General features: G+C 34.0%; 1 protein-coding gene and 1 non-coding gene across 2 annotated transcripts in view; one reads left to right on the top strand and one right to left on the bottom strand.

Annotated features, from left to right (window-relative positions):
- Positions 1–15,651, bottom strand: part of LOC119837330 (protein kinase C and casein kinase substrate in neurons protein 1) — a 91,010-nt gene that overhangs the window by 26,343 nt on the left and 49,016 nt on the right. Inside the window, exon 5 of the mRNA XM_038362867.1 lies at positions 1,474–1,662. Coding sequence (XP_038218795.1) covers positions 1,474–1,662 — 189 coding nt within the window. The remainder of the gene's footprint in view (positions 1–1,473; positions 1,663–15,651) is intronic.
- Trnal-uaa lies at positions 7,554–7,637 on the top strand. The gene has a single exon. It is a non-coding gene; the product is annotated as a tRNA-Leu (tRNA).

Genomic DNA, 15,651 nt, shown 5'->3' with positions numbered 1-15,651 from the left:
ACGTGTGTGTGTAGACAGAAAATTTCGCTCCAAATTATGAGTATGATCGTAACTAAGTTTCCTACTTAAATAGCGAGCAACGTTTGTTAAATAAATTACCCACAAACTCACTCACACACATACAATGTTTTTAATTATAAATTGAAGAAAACACGCTTACAATGTCTGTCTGTGTACTCTGATCGATAATATTGTTCATAATATCACAAATGTATGTATGTGAGTTAGAATCTATAACAGAGGTCGCATTTGATACATCGAGACATGTTCAAGTGGCGCGAAATGGGCCAAGTGGTCAAAGAACTCGCCGGGTCGATATCCTGCCGACCATGCCACCCTGGTACCCGCATCGCGTGCTAGACTTTCAACGATTAACAAATCCTAGGCTAGTTTTAGACGCATTTAGATAGATATGTTAAATAACATTAATGCATATAGGAAATAAGGATACCTTAGTGCTTTCCGCGAACTAAATTTAATAAGAGTTTTCTATAGAAATTAATTTATTTTTATTTATACTTTAATGGAACGTTATCTTCTTCTATGAAATCAATTAAGAAGTTAAACAAACAACCTCTTTTTACACTGCATTTAAAAGTAAGTTAAACGAAAGACAAAGTTCTTATTCATAATCTCTGTTGGAAGTTGAATGGAAACTACTTAATTAGTTTTGAGTTGTTCAAGCAAGTCTTATAGGACTAAAGTTTTAAATTGTATTAGCTATATAGTATATTTTTCTTAAAACTCATTGCTTTTTTTCTTCAGACTAGTTGATATCTAATTATAAAGTTATTAATTATCTGAAAGTAACAGAGTTAAGTTTGTACTTGTAACTCGAGCATTGAAAAATAACTCTTTTGTGTTTACTTTTAATGGCTGGGCAGGATTTTTTATTGTATAGACTACTAGCTTGTATTCGCAGCTCTGATCATTAGTCGTTCTACATAGGAAAAAGGTAAAATAATTTCAAATAAAAAAAATACATTTCTACCCTTTCGCCTAGATTGCATAAAATTTGATTGCTTCGAGAACCTTCTTTTTTATTTCCTATAAGCCAGTGTTAGTATGTGGATGTAATTATTTCAGAATAAAATTAATACTCTCAATGAATCACAAGAATTAGTGACAAATATGGCGTCGACCCAGATACGTCAAGTGTCGTACAACTTTCATTAAAAATGCAAGTAGAAAGGAGACCCATCCGCGTCAACACCTATTATTATTAAGTGGAAATGGGCGCAAACTTTTAATGTTCTTTGAATGAGGTTTGATAACATGGCTCTGGTGTAAGTTGTTGTTCTTTTGAAGTTTTAGAAAAGTAATAGAAAACGAATGGAAAACATTATTTTACCTAAATTATGTGACTCGATCGAAAATAAAGACGCGACTCTATTTTCTGTCGGTCTGAGACGTACGTGATTGACCCATATTAGTAGCGATATAAAAAAACTTCATTAGCGCGATGCAACCAACCTGGTCGGGGCTGAGGGAGCTGTCGCCGCTCGCGTTCCTCTCCTGGTTCTGCGCGGTGCGCTCCTGCTTGCACGCCGTGTGGTACTCGAGCCTCGCCCTCTCGACCTTCTGTAGCAGTTTGGCCCAGGGCTTCTGCGCCTTTTTGAACGCCTCGTCCATTTCTTTCCGCTCCTTTAGTTGAATCATTGACTGTGGACAAAGATGGATGTCATTACAATCCTTATAATGCCAAGTCTTATAGTTAACAATAAATAGAAAATATTCGTATATGTATTAAATGAAGTATTTTTAAAAACGCCCAAATTAATAAGACTCATTAAAAGACAAAACTTATATAACGTAATGATTGCGTCCTGTACGAAATTCAGTACACGAAATAGCATTCCTATTCGAGTTTGGTTTAAAGCAGTTTGGATTTTTATTAATTTACCAAGTCGTCTAAACATAATTATCGCCATAGAATTAATATCGTCATCTAGTTATTCTACATTCAGCCCACAAAAAACCGTTATCATTTGCAATAGTTATCTATGTACAGACATTTTGAAACACATAAAGACAATATTCAATGCATCATCGGCTATAACATTACAAGTATGACGCACCGTCTGTTTACGCATCATCTCCATACAGATTAAACGTGAAATGTTATAATGTATGCGACATCATGGACACTGCTGTAACCTTTGTTAAAGGGACATTAATATGTGTTTTTGTTCACGATAGATGAATGAGTTTTTTTTTCTTAAACTATCGTAAGCCAAGACTTTTTATTGCGTTATGGTCCGTGGCTTCGTCCGGACAGTCAAAAGGATATAACGGATGGAAACTATACTATTATCTTTCGCTTGTCTAAAACTATCTCAGTACCAAAGCGAGCCAGACGGACAGACAGAGTTACTTTCCCATTTATAATATAATGTTAGTAAAGATTAAATAAAATGCCTTAAAGTGTTAACATAGAAATTAAATTAAATTTTGTACGTGGAATGCATTAACGCATTTATAATATTAGTAAGGATTAAATAAAATGCGTTAAAATGTTAAAATAGAAATTAAATTAAATTTTGTACGTGGAATGCATTTAACACGTTATATTAGAAGGAGAATTTATCACCATTCTACATACATAGTTTATCATTGATAACAATAATGAAGGGTCCGAGATACGCAATCTATATTTATATTTCTGATTTGATCAGTAGCTAAAGTAATAGTTAATTACAAACAATGTTTGCTAGGTTTATCGTAATAATTTTTCTTCCTTTTTGTAAGTATAAATTTTATATTATACTAGCGGCTCGTTGGGGCTCCGGCCGGGTTGATCCCGTAATGAAACCAAATATAATACAGCACCACAGTAAAATGATAAGCTTACCTAACTCTCATACACCGAAGGTCCAGCCATATCACCATTTCATACACCCTTTCTACTAACTACTACTACTTAAGTCGATCATAACGAATACAAATACAATCACAGTAAGCAGACAGCCTGACGTAACCGGCATGTAACACCGAAGGTAAATATTCATGCCACCATTACATGCATCGTTGTTGCTAACAGCATTTTATTTGTGTTTGAAAGCGAAGTAAAGTCTAATTATTTGCTTAAATGCATTTGATAATCTACACTAATATTATAAACACGACGCTTTTGTTTGTATTTTTGTATGTTTGTAAGGTTTTCACACAAAAACCACTGGATCGATTTCAAAAATTCTTTCTGCGACTTCACCGAGTGACATACATGCACCACACTATATATGTACTACGGGCGAAGCCGGGGCGAACAGCTAGTGAGCAATGTAAATGGTATCGCATTAACCAGACGGGCTTACGTAACTGTCATGTAACACCGAAGGTAAGCACCGGTGTCACCTCTCCATGCATCCGACCTTGTCGATGATAAATAATTAACTACGACGCATTCAGATGTGTGTTGACGTGTAAACATCCACCATCCATCCATATAAATAATACATTTCATGTCGGCCTTTGTTGAAATGGTTCAACTGTTATTTGGGTTTGCCAAACGCAAAACTAATCTTCAAAACATACATTATTACAAACTATATTACCCAATATTAATATGAAAACAATTAGGTATAAGGTCTATAATCAAGTTTTCATATAATAATTATTATACAAATGTTAATAAGATATTAATAAACTAAACACTTTATTTCGTAAACGTCAGTTACGTTTTCGATATAAAATTGAGAATTGCAATTTCATCAAGGAATGACATAATTCAGGAAAAATTTCATTGGTAATCATTTATATTTATTTTCATAAAACAGATTACGAGCGAATAAATTTTGATAGTCTGATAGACCTACGTCGTGTGTTAGTCTCATGGAAACTCCAATTTTCATATCCCTTTCGAAACTCTCGGCGTGTTTTAGAAAAAGAAAGAAAAACTAAAAATAGCATTATCTAGTTATAAATGGTTCAATGAGTTTAAATTTAGTAAGAAATGATAAATAATCTATTGAGTATTAGCTTTAATCCGTTTTGTACGAAGGTAATAAATTTAAATATACTATTATCGCCATCAACTGGAACACAAACCAGAATCCTTATCAATATGTGAATGCGCTTATCAGTTCGTGTCTCCGCAATCGTGACAAATGTCTTATCTTCGTCAATTTTATCGCTCGAGTGTAGGTGCTTTTCAATTGCGTGAAGAATTTACATTTCTTTGAGTATTCATGAGATAAATAATATAATGTGAACGGAATAAACGGAAAATGGAAGTTATCTGTTCAGCTTCCTGCTCCGAAGTTTATGTGGTGGTGGGTGACAATCAATCAAATGACAGCAATCAATCAAATTTTATCAAACACAAAAGACACAAATCACGCAAAACCACGGAGTTATCGAGTCACCAAAGCATCAAACACACAGTCGAATTGAGAACCTCCTTACGTTTTTAAGAACGTCGGTTAAATGTTATAATTAACATCCGACCAATCCACGCACAGCATCCAAGCAAAACACATACATGTTGAACAGTTTTGCACTTCGATTTTTTATTACTCACGCTGTTGTTTGTCCCATAGTGTCTTTACATCAGTTGAATCTACTTTGAGTGATTAACGGTTAGCAACAAGGAATCCTTGTTCGACAAAACACTTTCTTCGATTGACGAAGAGCCATTTCATTAAACATTTCATTAAAATACAATTACTTCGTCCGTTTTAAAGTTTATAGTTCTGCTTAGAGCATAAATCTAGGTGAGTCTATAAAAACTTCGTTCTAGCTTTAAGGCTGCATCTCTTTAAAACCTTTGGCTGGACCTTGGCTTATTTTTTATTTAGCAAGCCATTTACTTAGAAATTAGCTTTGAATGCTTTTAAATGCTAATTGCTGTGGAAGGCGTAAAATAAATCGGGTTTTTGTGGTATCTTTCTTTTTTTATGTTATTCCTCTTTAAATTTAACGTCATTTGTTCGAAATAAAAATATCCTATAAACTTTGGGAAATCGGTTTTGAGTATTTGAGTTACGTTAACGTTATAGGAACCGGTTATTTTCTTTATATGATTAATTAAACTAACTAAATAAGAGAAAGCGTTGTAATTTAGCATTTTACACTTTCCAAAGTTATAAACAATTACTTTTCCCATAGACAAAATCCATTAATTGTATCATAATATTCATACCTAACACCCAAACAAAATACATGCAACTTTTTCAGGCAAATTTTTGAAGTCGAAATTGTCCTAAAATGGCTCGAAGCATTTTTCATACACACACACACCTATATACTAAATATCCTAGATACTTTCTATTGGACACTGTCGAAGCTTAGTCTAATTATTGATATACACAAATGCATTACCCACTTTAAAGAAAAGGCCATGCTGCTGCTGATAAAACGATAACAATTTTTATGCGCAAACGCCGCCGTACCTACATCGGTATGCGGAAAACATGAGCTGTGAATTAGCAAACACTGGCTTTGCTATCATCAGCAAACAGTGATGCCGCTCGATTGCGTAATGCACACAAAATATTCGACTCTGTCGTATTTCTATCGCATATATTACTTTTATAATGTGGTGTTAGGGACTCGCAGTCGCCTATATTAATTTTAGTTTCGATTACTTATTGATTAGTCTAGCCAATGTACGAAATAGAATGAATGAATGAAATGAATGAAAATTCTTTATTGCGTAAAAAATGAAAAAAAAACAGTCGTACAAGAAAAACTTAAATTAAATTCGCAAAGGGCGGCCTTATCGCTAGGTAGTGATCTCTACCAGGCAACCCTAAAAATACATTGCATAGGGCGGGGCTTAAAGGACCAATTTGACTATTTCGAATTGTACTGTAAAACCCGACCCAACTATATCAAAATGTATATTAGTGATATACAAACAGTTCATCAAATATCAAACAAATAGTTATCTGACTATGTTTAACTCAATTTTCAATTGAATTAGTATAATACAAATATGTGTTTGTTTTGTAAGATACTAAAGGCCCTACAGGACCTTTATACCCGCGGAATATCCGCTCTACACTAATAAACGTTAATTTTATAAAAATTGTGTTTTAATTTAATACTATATTTTTAATTTACATATATAACAATTGTTTTCTAACGACACCATATAAAATGGTGAGTCGAACGAAGACCAATATTTGAGATCAATAGAATATATCTTCGAATAAAAGTGTACATATTTACCTATACTTTATGTTATTGTTTGTATTGGGAAAATAACAATAAAACAGAAAGTAATTTCCATAATTTTTTTCTGTATTTATTATACAAATACATACCGGCACACATTCACAAAAATTCAATTACCTCATACAAAATAACCTGACATATGCGGACACGATTTCGAGAATTCAATAAATTCAAATACGTAATAATAAAATGCACTTTAAGTAAGGAATTTACAACGCTAACATTAAAGTTATTTAAACACAGATACCATCAACATCATAAACAAATTATACACGTAAGAGTTGCAACCTTTCCACGTTAATACATATCTATTAAACGTTTAAAGCTGATTAATTATATCAGAAACTACTGGACCGATTTCAAAATTTCTAATCCTGTAGGCCATAGCCTAGCATATGTCTATCACGGACGCAGCCGGGGCGAATCACTAGTGTTACATATACAATTATACAAAAATTTTCAATTTTTACGTAATACATTTGTGACAGTTATTCACTTATCAGCATTAACCTAAATTGAACCATAACCTATCCTACTAATATCATAAATGAGAAAGTTTGTGAGGACGGATGTATGTGTATATGTGTATGTGTATCTGTTTGTTACTCTTTCACGCAAAAACTACTGAACCGATTGCAATAAAATTTACTACGTAGACAGCTGGGCAACTGGAATAACACATAGGCAACTTTTTATCCCAATACTGCAGCGGAATACAGACTTACGCGGGTGAAACTTATTAGATGTAAATAATAACTTGTTTTGAGATGTAAAAAGTATTCATAGGAGTATAGAAAGTGAAATATTATCATATACCTACACCATAAACAATGATCATATAATTTTAATACAAAGATAAGATAAACAAAATATTTACATTTATTAATGAACCTCCGGTCACGTGTTCGTACATTTTTGCATTTTATCACATAAACAACAATTCGTGGAAATTCATTACGCATTATGTCGAGTGGGTACCGATAAGTGTCTTCATATGTGTATGGTATTAGATTTTTTTCTATATTCCACTTACTCAAAAATTAATTCGTAGTCAAAATCAGCAAAAAAAAATCCCCGAAAAAAAACAAAACAATAAAACCTTCTTCGTTGGAAGTCAGTAAAAAAAAAATAAGTTTATGTGATAAGGGTTAAACGGTAAAAAAAAAACACTACTTAGTAGTTTATATTTTACACTTACATTAATTAAGTTATATTGGCTACTTATGTATGTATCTATAAGAAAAAACCAAGTCTATATTCCTTACTCTCGAGCTATTGTATTAACAATAGGGATTCAAATATATTGTACTAATACGAGTTTAATCTAAGTTAAACCTAAGTGATAACCGTCTGTAAATTTCATGTGCAAGCTACAAGTCAGGTTGGCCGAGTGGTCTAAGGCGCCAGATTTAAGCTCTGGTTCCCGAGAGGGAGCGTGGGTTCGAACCCCACACCTGACAAACTGATATTATTTTTTTTCTATTATAGAATTTTCAAAATTTGCCGTTTACCATTCATTTCGATATTTTTTGACGGTTTGTTTTTTAAAATTCTTATTTGTTTTAAAAAATTTCCATTCCTATGAACGTTTCAATAGAATTGCAGTTATATTTTTTTTATTGAACAAAATTAACAAGCGCTGGACGTAAAATTAAATATACATTAACTTGATCGGAATTCAGAGATAATTTCATGTATCTCGCAGCCAAAATTGCATTTTAATATCAAGTCTACATATTTGCAACATCGAGAGAAAGGCATAGTTATTTTTGGTTTGTTTTTTTTTATTATTTAAGCATAATTCGAGGAATTACAGATGCTACTTTTCCAAAAATATTAATGTATACGTATATTTCGATATTTGTTATTAAGTATTTATGAGAGAACCATCATCAAATTTATCAAAAACTAGCTAACTATAGCCCGCGGCGATCTTTGCGTGATACCCGGGTTAAAACTAGCTTATATGCTAATCCAGACTATAATCTATCTCTGTACCAAATTTCATAGAGATACGATAAGCTCGTTCCGCATGAAAGAGTAACAAACATCCAAACATGCATGCATCCATCCATCCATACTCTCGCGCTTATAATATAAGCAGGATAATGATTATTGGGAGAATGCTATTATAATTACCAACCCCTAATTCCAATACCTAAGAATTATTTACTGTAGTGGCGTAATATATAAGATATTGTACAGTATAGTTACGGCTCGTTAGCACATACTCTATAGTACATTTTTCTACTCAAACAATGGCCTACTAGTTTTGTATGAAACAGCTTTGCAATGTCAAGTTTACTTTGATAAGAAAATGACGCAGTGTTATCAATTTAAATATAGGCGTTACGTCATTTTAATGTTTACACAACAGGTGTTCATCGAAATAGCAATAAAACCCACCTATAATAATTATGTATGTCACCTTTCTACACATTACATAGAAGATAATTTTTATTGTGGGAGTCGAGCACGCTTCGGCACGAATTGGGCCAGCTCGCACCGGGGAAGTACCACACCCCCACAGAAAACCGGCGTGAAATAGTGGCATGCAACTGTGTTTCGTACGGTGAGTGGGGGAGCCGGAGGCCCGTTTCCTTTTCCTCACCCGTCCTAGTCCATTCCTACTTTCCAGTCGTTAATCCTTTCCTTTTTCCCTTACCCCATAAAAGCGGGCAGCGCATTCACAAAGATACTACCTTTGCGAATGTTTATGGGCGGTGGTGATCGCTTAACATCAGGCGAACCACCAGCTCAGCTGCCCGCTATGACATAAAAAAAAAAAAAAAAAAAAATCGTAAATCGTACAGTATTTACTTGTGTCTGATTTAACTCGTTTGCTGTCCGTGATCACATCTCGATATGTTTGTTCGAAACGTCGAAATAAATAAAATATTAAATCCGTTATCGCGTCAAACACTTCATCTTATATATACATCCAAAGTGTGTGGTTACAAAATTAAGGGACTGTTTTGATAAGCAAAAAAAACCTGTAGTAGGAAATTTATAAACAATACGATGTTTCAAACCCGTGAATCGCTTTAATTAATACAATTGTATGCGTATTTAACAACTTCTGCTTGAAGTTTACTAATAGAAGAATTATATGAAGACCTTTACAATATAACTACCGGTTAAGTTTTAATTATAAGTAATTCAGATAATATACAATAGGATATTGCTAACAAGTGTCTTAAGACTTGTGCAGCTATAAATTTATTGACAAATACGTACACTACAAACCAATAATCTATAACAATCCGCTCCGGCTTCGCGCGTGGTACAAATATAGCTTAAAACATTGTGAAACATTTTATTTTTGTAATTGGTCCAGTAGTTACTGAGATTAGACAAAGACAAACAAAGAAACAAACTCTTCAGCTTTACATTGTTGGTATAGATATAGTGCTATTATTACAGCCACTAAATGTAATACAAACTTGATCCGATTCGGCCAATAAAGTGGATTATTAATTAATCTTTTAATTAGGTCGATGTAATACCGCAGCAACTGATATAAAATTTGACAGCGCTTGACCGAGTTAAACTAACTGGCTTAAAAACAAGGCAATCAGAGCATACAGTAACGTGTATACTAAGTACTTATTTTCAAAAAGAAAACTTTTTAATTAATCGTATCTGTAGGCATCTCAACGCTATCAGAACATGGATTCAAATAGCCCAATCATATCCACCAGTCAAACCATCTATCGAACATAATCAATTTAAATTTATATAGTACTAGCTGCACCCCGCGGTTTAAGTCCGTATCCCCTAGGAATATCGGGATAAAAACTTGTCCATATGTTATTCCTGTTGTCCAACTGTCTTCATACCAAATTTCATTGCAATCGGTTCAGTAGTTTTTGCGTGAAAGAGCAACAAACGCACACACATCCTTATAAACTTTCGCATTTATAATATTAGTAGGATAAGAAGAAACAAAGCAAGAATTGATAACAAAATAAAATTACATCCCCCCTCTTATATTCATATAACCACTAAGGCAAGCCATACACGCTACGGTCTGCCGGAAAGGTCCACCTGAGCAAGTATGCCTGCGCATGTAGACCGGAATGTGTGTGGGAATAGACCTGTGCAGTTTTTTGAGCCTGCGCAGGCGCAAGATCGAAAATCAATTCTTTCGAGTGACGCCGTACGGTGTACCTCATTATGCGTCATCGTCCTCATTCGATGCCATTGCAAAAAGAACTGAAGACCGCTCCGGTACACTGGAATGTCCCCATACACGCTACCAATGTTTGGTTAACCTGCACAGGCATAGCTGCACAGATGACCTCTACGGTAGACCGTAGCGTGTATGGCTTGCCTAAGACTGAGACTGTTCCCACCGTGTTTGCTAAAGGGAAATATAGTGAATATATAACACGTAGGGACGTATCGGGAACACGATCTGTGAACACTGAATGGGCCAGCGTCTAGACATGATCTAGATGGACTTAGGCGTTAGGCACTTCACACCTGTTTTGGGAAGCGTGTATCTATATTTGGCAGTCTTTCAGGTTCTTGAATATTGTAGGAAATAGTGGGTAGAATTGAACACAATTTAAGTATTAGAATTCGATGACATTTGCAAACTGTTATTATGAAACACACTAGCTTATATTGAACTGTTATACATTGAATAATTACCATATAATACTATGTATGTACCTGTAATATAAAAACGATGTATGGTATCATATTATTATTCAATATATCAAAGGAATACGGTGGAAAATTTTTATTGCTCCCATTCAATTGCCATCCAAAAACTTGGTCGTGTTTTGAAATAATCAAGTTTTAAATCTTAAACACTAAAGAGACAATAAGAGATTATATACTAACTAGCTGCGCTCCGCGGTTTCACCCACGTAAGTCCGTATCCCGTAGGAATATCGTGATAAAGTTGCCTATATTTTAAATTATTAGGATACTTAATCAAAATAAAAACTATCCTATATCTTAAGTTGGACCAAATTACATATGAAATGCCAAATTTCATCAAAATCGGTTGAGTTGGTGAAGATTTCATTGAGAACATACATCATGACAATGGATTTTTATATATAATTAAATTTTTATATACTTTTTCTACATGCTAAAAGAAGATTAACTCTGGCAATATGTTCTCAGAGCGTCTGAATACCTACAGACGCGTTGTTGCCGTTTAACTTACATCGTTAAGCCCTAACTTAAATTGTTAACTTGAATACTTAACGCAAAACACTTTGAGTTCACGCAAAGTTCTTAAATGTTTGGAACTGGCCACACTTCAAGGTTCTCTGGAGGCCTGAACTTGAATATCACTTAGGCATCCAACTTAGTCAAATGGGCTCTGCTATTACGCATGTGTTAACTGTTAAGCGTATACATAATTTAACTTAATTGCTGTATAAAATCCTCTGACTGTACTCGCCAGAGTCATCGTAAGTACATAGTATCAACAATACATTACGGTATTAGCCAATTGTTTTCTATTAGGAATAATACATTTTAAGAGGACTAGATCTCAAGTATATTTTACATACAATTAAATTTCTCATTTTATTTAAGTGTTTCCACTTAGATATGTTTTCTGTCTGGAATAGATAACTGATTCTCTTATATATCCCGCTTTTATTAGCTTCACCTTTTGTTTGTATATTTGTGAGTAACCGTTTTTTTAATTCACGATTGTAACCAAATTTAAACGGGCAGACTTAATGAATACATTTTACACTTATCATGGATCGGTAACAATGCAATAATTTCACGTGTTCGTCATATTATCCTGATTAAATAACTTCCTGATGCTTGGGAGCATGCGAGACAATTCAGTTGATTTCATTTTTCATATCATTAGTCCGTGTTTCTTTTGTTTTTTTTTAATATTTTTTAACTAATTATATTTATAAATATGTTAGTATAGACCATAAATCAAATAAAGGTGATTTAATTCAATCTTTTCAAACGCAGTTCCATCCAATAACGATACGAAGTGAGATATGTGTGAATGAAATAAAGCCAGTTAAAATGTCCTTGCCGCTGAGGCCGGAATGAACTCATTCGCCAAGATTGAGATAAGAGGATTAGCCGCTATCAGTTTATCCTGAGTCGCTTCAAAGATCAACAAATTACACTTATCGCGTTGGTACTAAATCTTTTCTTATATCTTTTAGATATTTGCACGAGAATGTGACCGTGTGTTTATTTGAGAGATGAGCCAGAATATAAACTATCAACATTTATACAGTTAATGGTAATTTTTTCTCCGCAATTTGCCGATTTTTTTTGAAGCCGGGGAGTAGACTACCTGTCTACTACATTTACAAACATATCCTCATTATTCCCATGACGAATTATATAAGAGTAAATCTTACACCACAACTTGTACACCGGCCATCGTGTTGTGTAACAATGTATACGAATTAAACAGAGTAATGGCAGACTCATCAACCGCCACGACGACACACGACGACCCAATGGCATTCCATCAATCACGCTCATATGCGATATAATTGTAAAGGTCATATCGATATTTGGGCCAAATTGCTTAGCGCCTCTGCTAATGGTTATGATTACTGACTGTTCTGTTGCGAGAGGACCAGTTGAATGGGCGAATATTGTGGGTTTCGTCACGAATATATAATATTAATAATTTACTGCTGCTATTTTGATTTTTTGTTTTATAATATTCGAATGCGCTCTTTTAAAGAATAGAAAACAGGACAGGATGAATTGTTCGAGAGCGAGACGGTTCTATGCTAGGGATCGATTCTATACAGCATAGCATTCCTTAGGAGAGCAGAAACCGTCTCGACTTATGCCGGTTATTTAGGAAAAAATCTAGATTAGTTAAACGGCGACGTCGGAAAATGCAAGGGATATCTGATAAAATAGGAAGTGCCTTGTAAAGTTAGCCAAATGTATTGTATTGTATATAAGTATAGATCGAATACAGATATTGGATCGAATACAGTTTTAATGTTTTAAAATTGTTGTCGATATAATAACGCTTAAAAAAAAATTAGGCAAAACGTAAAACGAAAATATCAGTATATAACTGGTCCTTAATATTTCTATATTATTACATATTTATATATGTTATTTAAGTCATTTTCAAATAATAATATATGCAGTAAAAAAAAGAACACTTGCTACTAAACAGTGTATTTCTGGCGATCCTTATGAAGCTAATAATTAAACTCGCGAAATTTAATGTCAACGAATCTTACCAATATGTTAAGTTTTATAAATAAAAAAAAAACTAAAAATTTAATTTCTCCGTTTAAAGTGGGTCAATATCACGTCCAAAGGAGACGTATGTTACATACATGTGTATATGTATACAAGCATAGAGGTGAATCCAATAACAATGTAATAAAAACTGTTAAACTGTGACCTGATAACCATTAAAACATCCCCTGCTACATAAGTGTAGAATAAGTTTTAGTTTGGTTTATTAGTTCAAATTTATCCAAACCGATTAAGACTTAAATTATCAAGCGTGACAGAGCGACATAACACAACTGCGCATTACAACAGCATCGTTACACAATATATATATTTCTACAAATTAAACAACACACGATATCCTCTCTGAATATCGAATAACACATCCAACGTGGAAGTAGCAATTACCGCACACCGGTTGAGCGCTAAACGCAGATAAATGAAAACGGAATGCGAACTAAAATTAGATTATAAGACCTTGCGGAGAATGCAGAAAGGGCAAAGCCGCAAGAATGCGTCGCGTGTTGAATGTTTGAGCCTTGGTTGGACAATGATATCTCACTTGCGGACATTATAATTCATATTATAATCGACTATCATTTGTATTACTACGGCTAACATGCGCCATAGTGGATAACATCTCTACTATTATGATATGTAACTCGTGCCTCACGAGGGGACATGGGGTTTTAACCAATATTCTATCGAGTGTAATGCACTGCCTTCAATAAAAGATACACGTACTGGGATGTAAAGCCAAAAATAATAAATATATGAAACTAATTACCGTCGCCGAAGCTACTCAAAACTTTGCAATCTTGCGTAAAATTTTCTGTACATGTTAAAAAACGTTGGAGCCTTTTTATAAACATTATTCCTTTAAGGTTCCCTTCCTATAGTACACTGTACATTGTATGAATCATATTACAAAGGAATACATTCTATGTATGTACATTCAAAACCTGTGGGAAAAGGGTTCTAGGTATATCCCAATTCCCACTGCTTATAATGCGGTGAAATACCGAATACATCCTCGCAAGAAAAGCACTTGCGTACGCGAATGTACCTTCAATGTCACAAGTCACAACACCATGTAAGCGCACAATGTATGTATTACGTGCTCGCCTGTATCCAATATAAAACAATGGCTGAATCACCGGTGATCACGGCCCCGCTGGCCACTTGACTATGAATCCCATTAGCATTAAACGGACGCATTCAATTAGCAAGGCTCTGATATTAAAGAAGCAATTCGTGAAAAACATTGGAAAAGATAATTACTTTATACCTATTTATATATTAATAGAAATACTATAACACATTTAAATTGTCAAATGAGTAGTTAAATGAAGTGTATAATGTTGTGGTATTTGATATTACTAACAGCAAACGTAGTATTTCGATTTGAATGAATCAATTTATCTTCATTTCTGTTAGAAACTAGTTCTTTTATACCATCAAAATCACAATTACGTAACACTCCATATTTCGGAAATCGATCAAAAACCTATTGTAGTGCTTGGACAACCCTGCAAAGTGGCGTTGAATCCAGCGCTACAGCTTCAGCTGCTGGTGGATAATTTTAAAATCGAATTACCACTTATTCTATCTATATTATATTCTAATTAGAATTAATTAAATTAAATGTAAATAACCACGTGTATAAATATGCAAATTGCGAAAGTACGGTTCATGAATTATTTAAACGTACGACTGAAAATTTATTATCTCAATGAATAATTTCTTTATTATAAAGACTATACACATAGTATGTAAACGGCCGCCTCCTTGGCACAGTGGTTAATAATACATGAGCGTAGAAACGTGGGGGTCCTGGATTCGATTCCCGTCGGGTCTTCACAAAAAAAAAAAAAAAAAATCTTAGTAAGGCAGGACACAGAAGACTGATCGTCAACATGCCCATAAAGAAGATCGATCAATGAAGCAGTCGTATAACATCCGCCCCAAACTCCAACTCAATACTTCATAAAATATGGTACATTAAGTTTAAAATAAGAGAGAAAAACCATTCAAGACCCATCAACAAACAAACATCGAAGCAATTTCTAGCCATCGAAGCTATTACCATTGCAAGGGGATTCCCTTTCTCCGAATATTAGTATGAGATCTGTCTGCTTCGAAACGATATTTTCTTTTATCAATTGTGCAGAGTCGTCATGTATAATACTTAGTCTGGCCATAAATACTGTTACACTTAATTATAAAAAAATATTACATTTGAATTTCGAATCTGTC

Source organism: Zerene cesonia, chromosome 27 (assembly GCF_012273895.1).
Source record: "Zerene cesonia ecotype Mississippi chromosome 27, Zerene_cesonia_1.1, whole genome shotgun sequence".
In the NCBI taxonomy this organism is placed as follows: Eukaryota; Metazoa; Arthropoda; class Insecta; order Lepidoptera; family Pieridae; genus Zerene; species Zerene cesonia.
The sequence above is the reverse complement of the archived record's forward strand: the minus strand, read 5'-3'. Positions and strand labels throughout refer to the sequence as shown.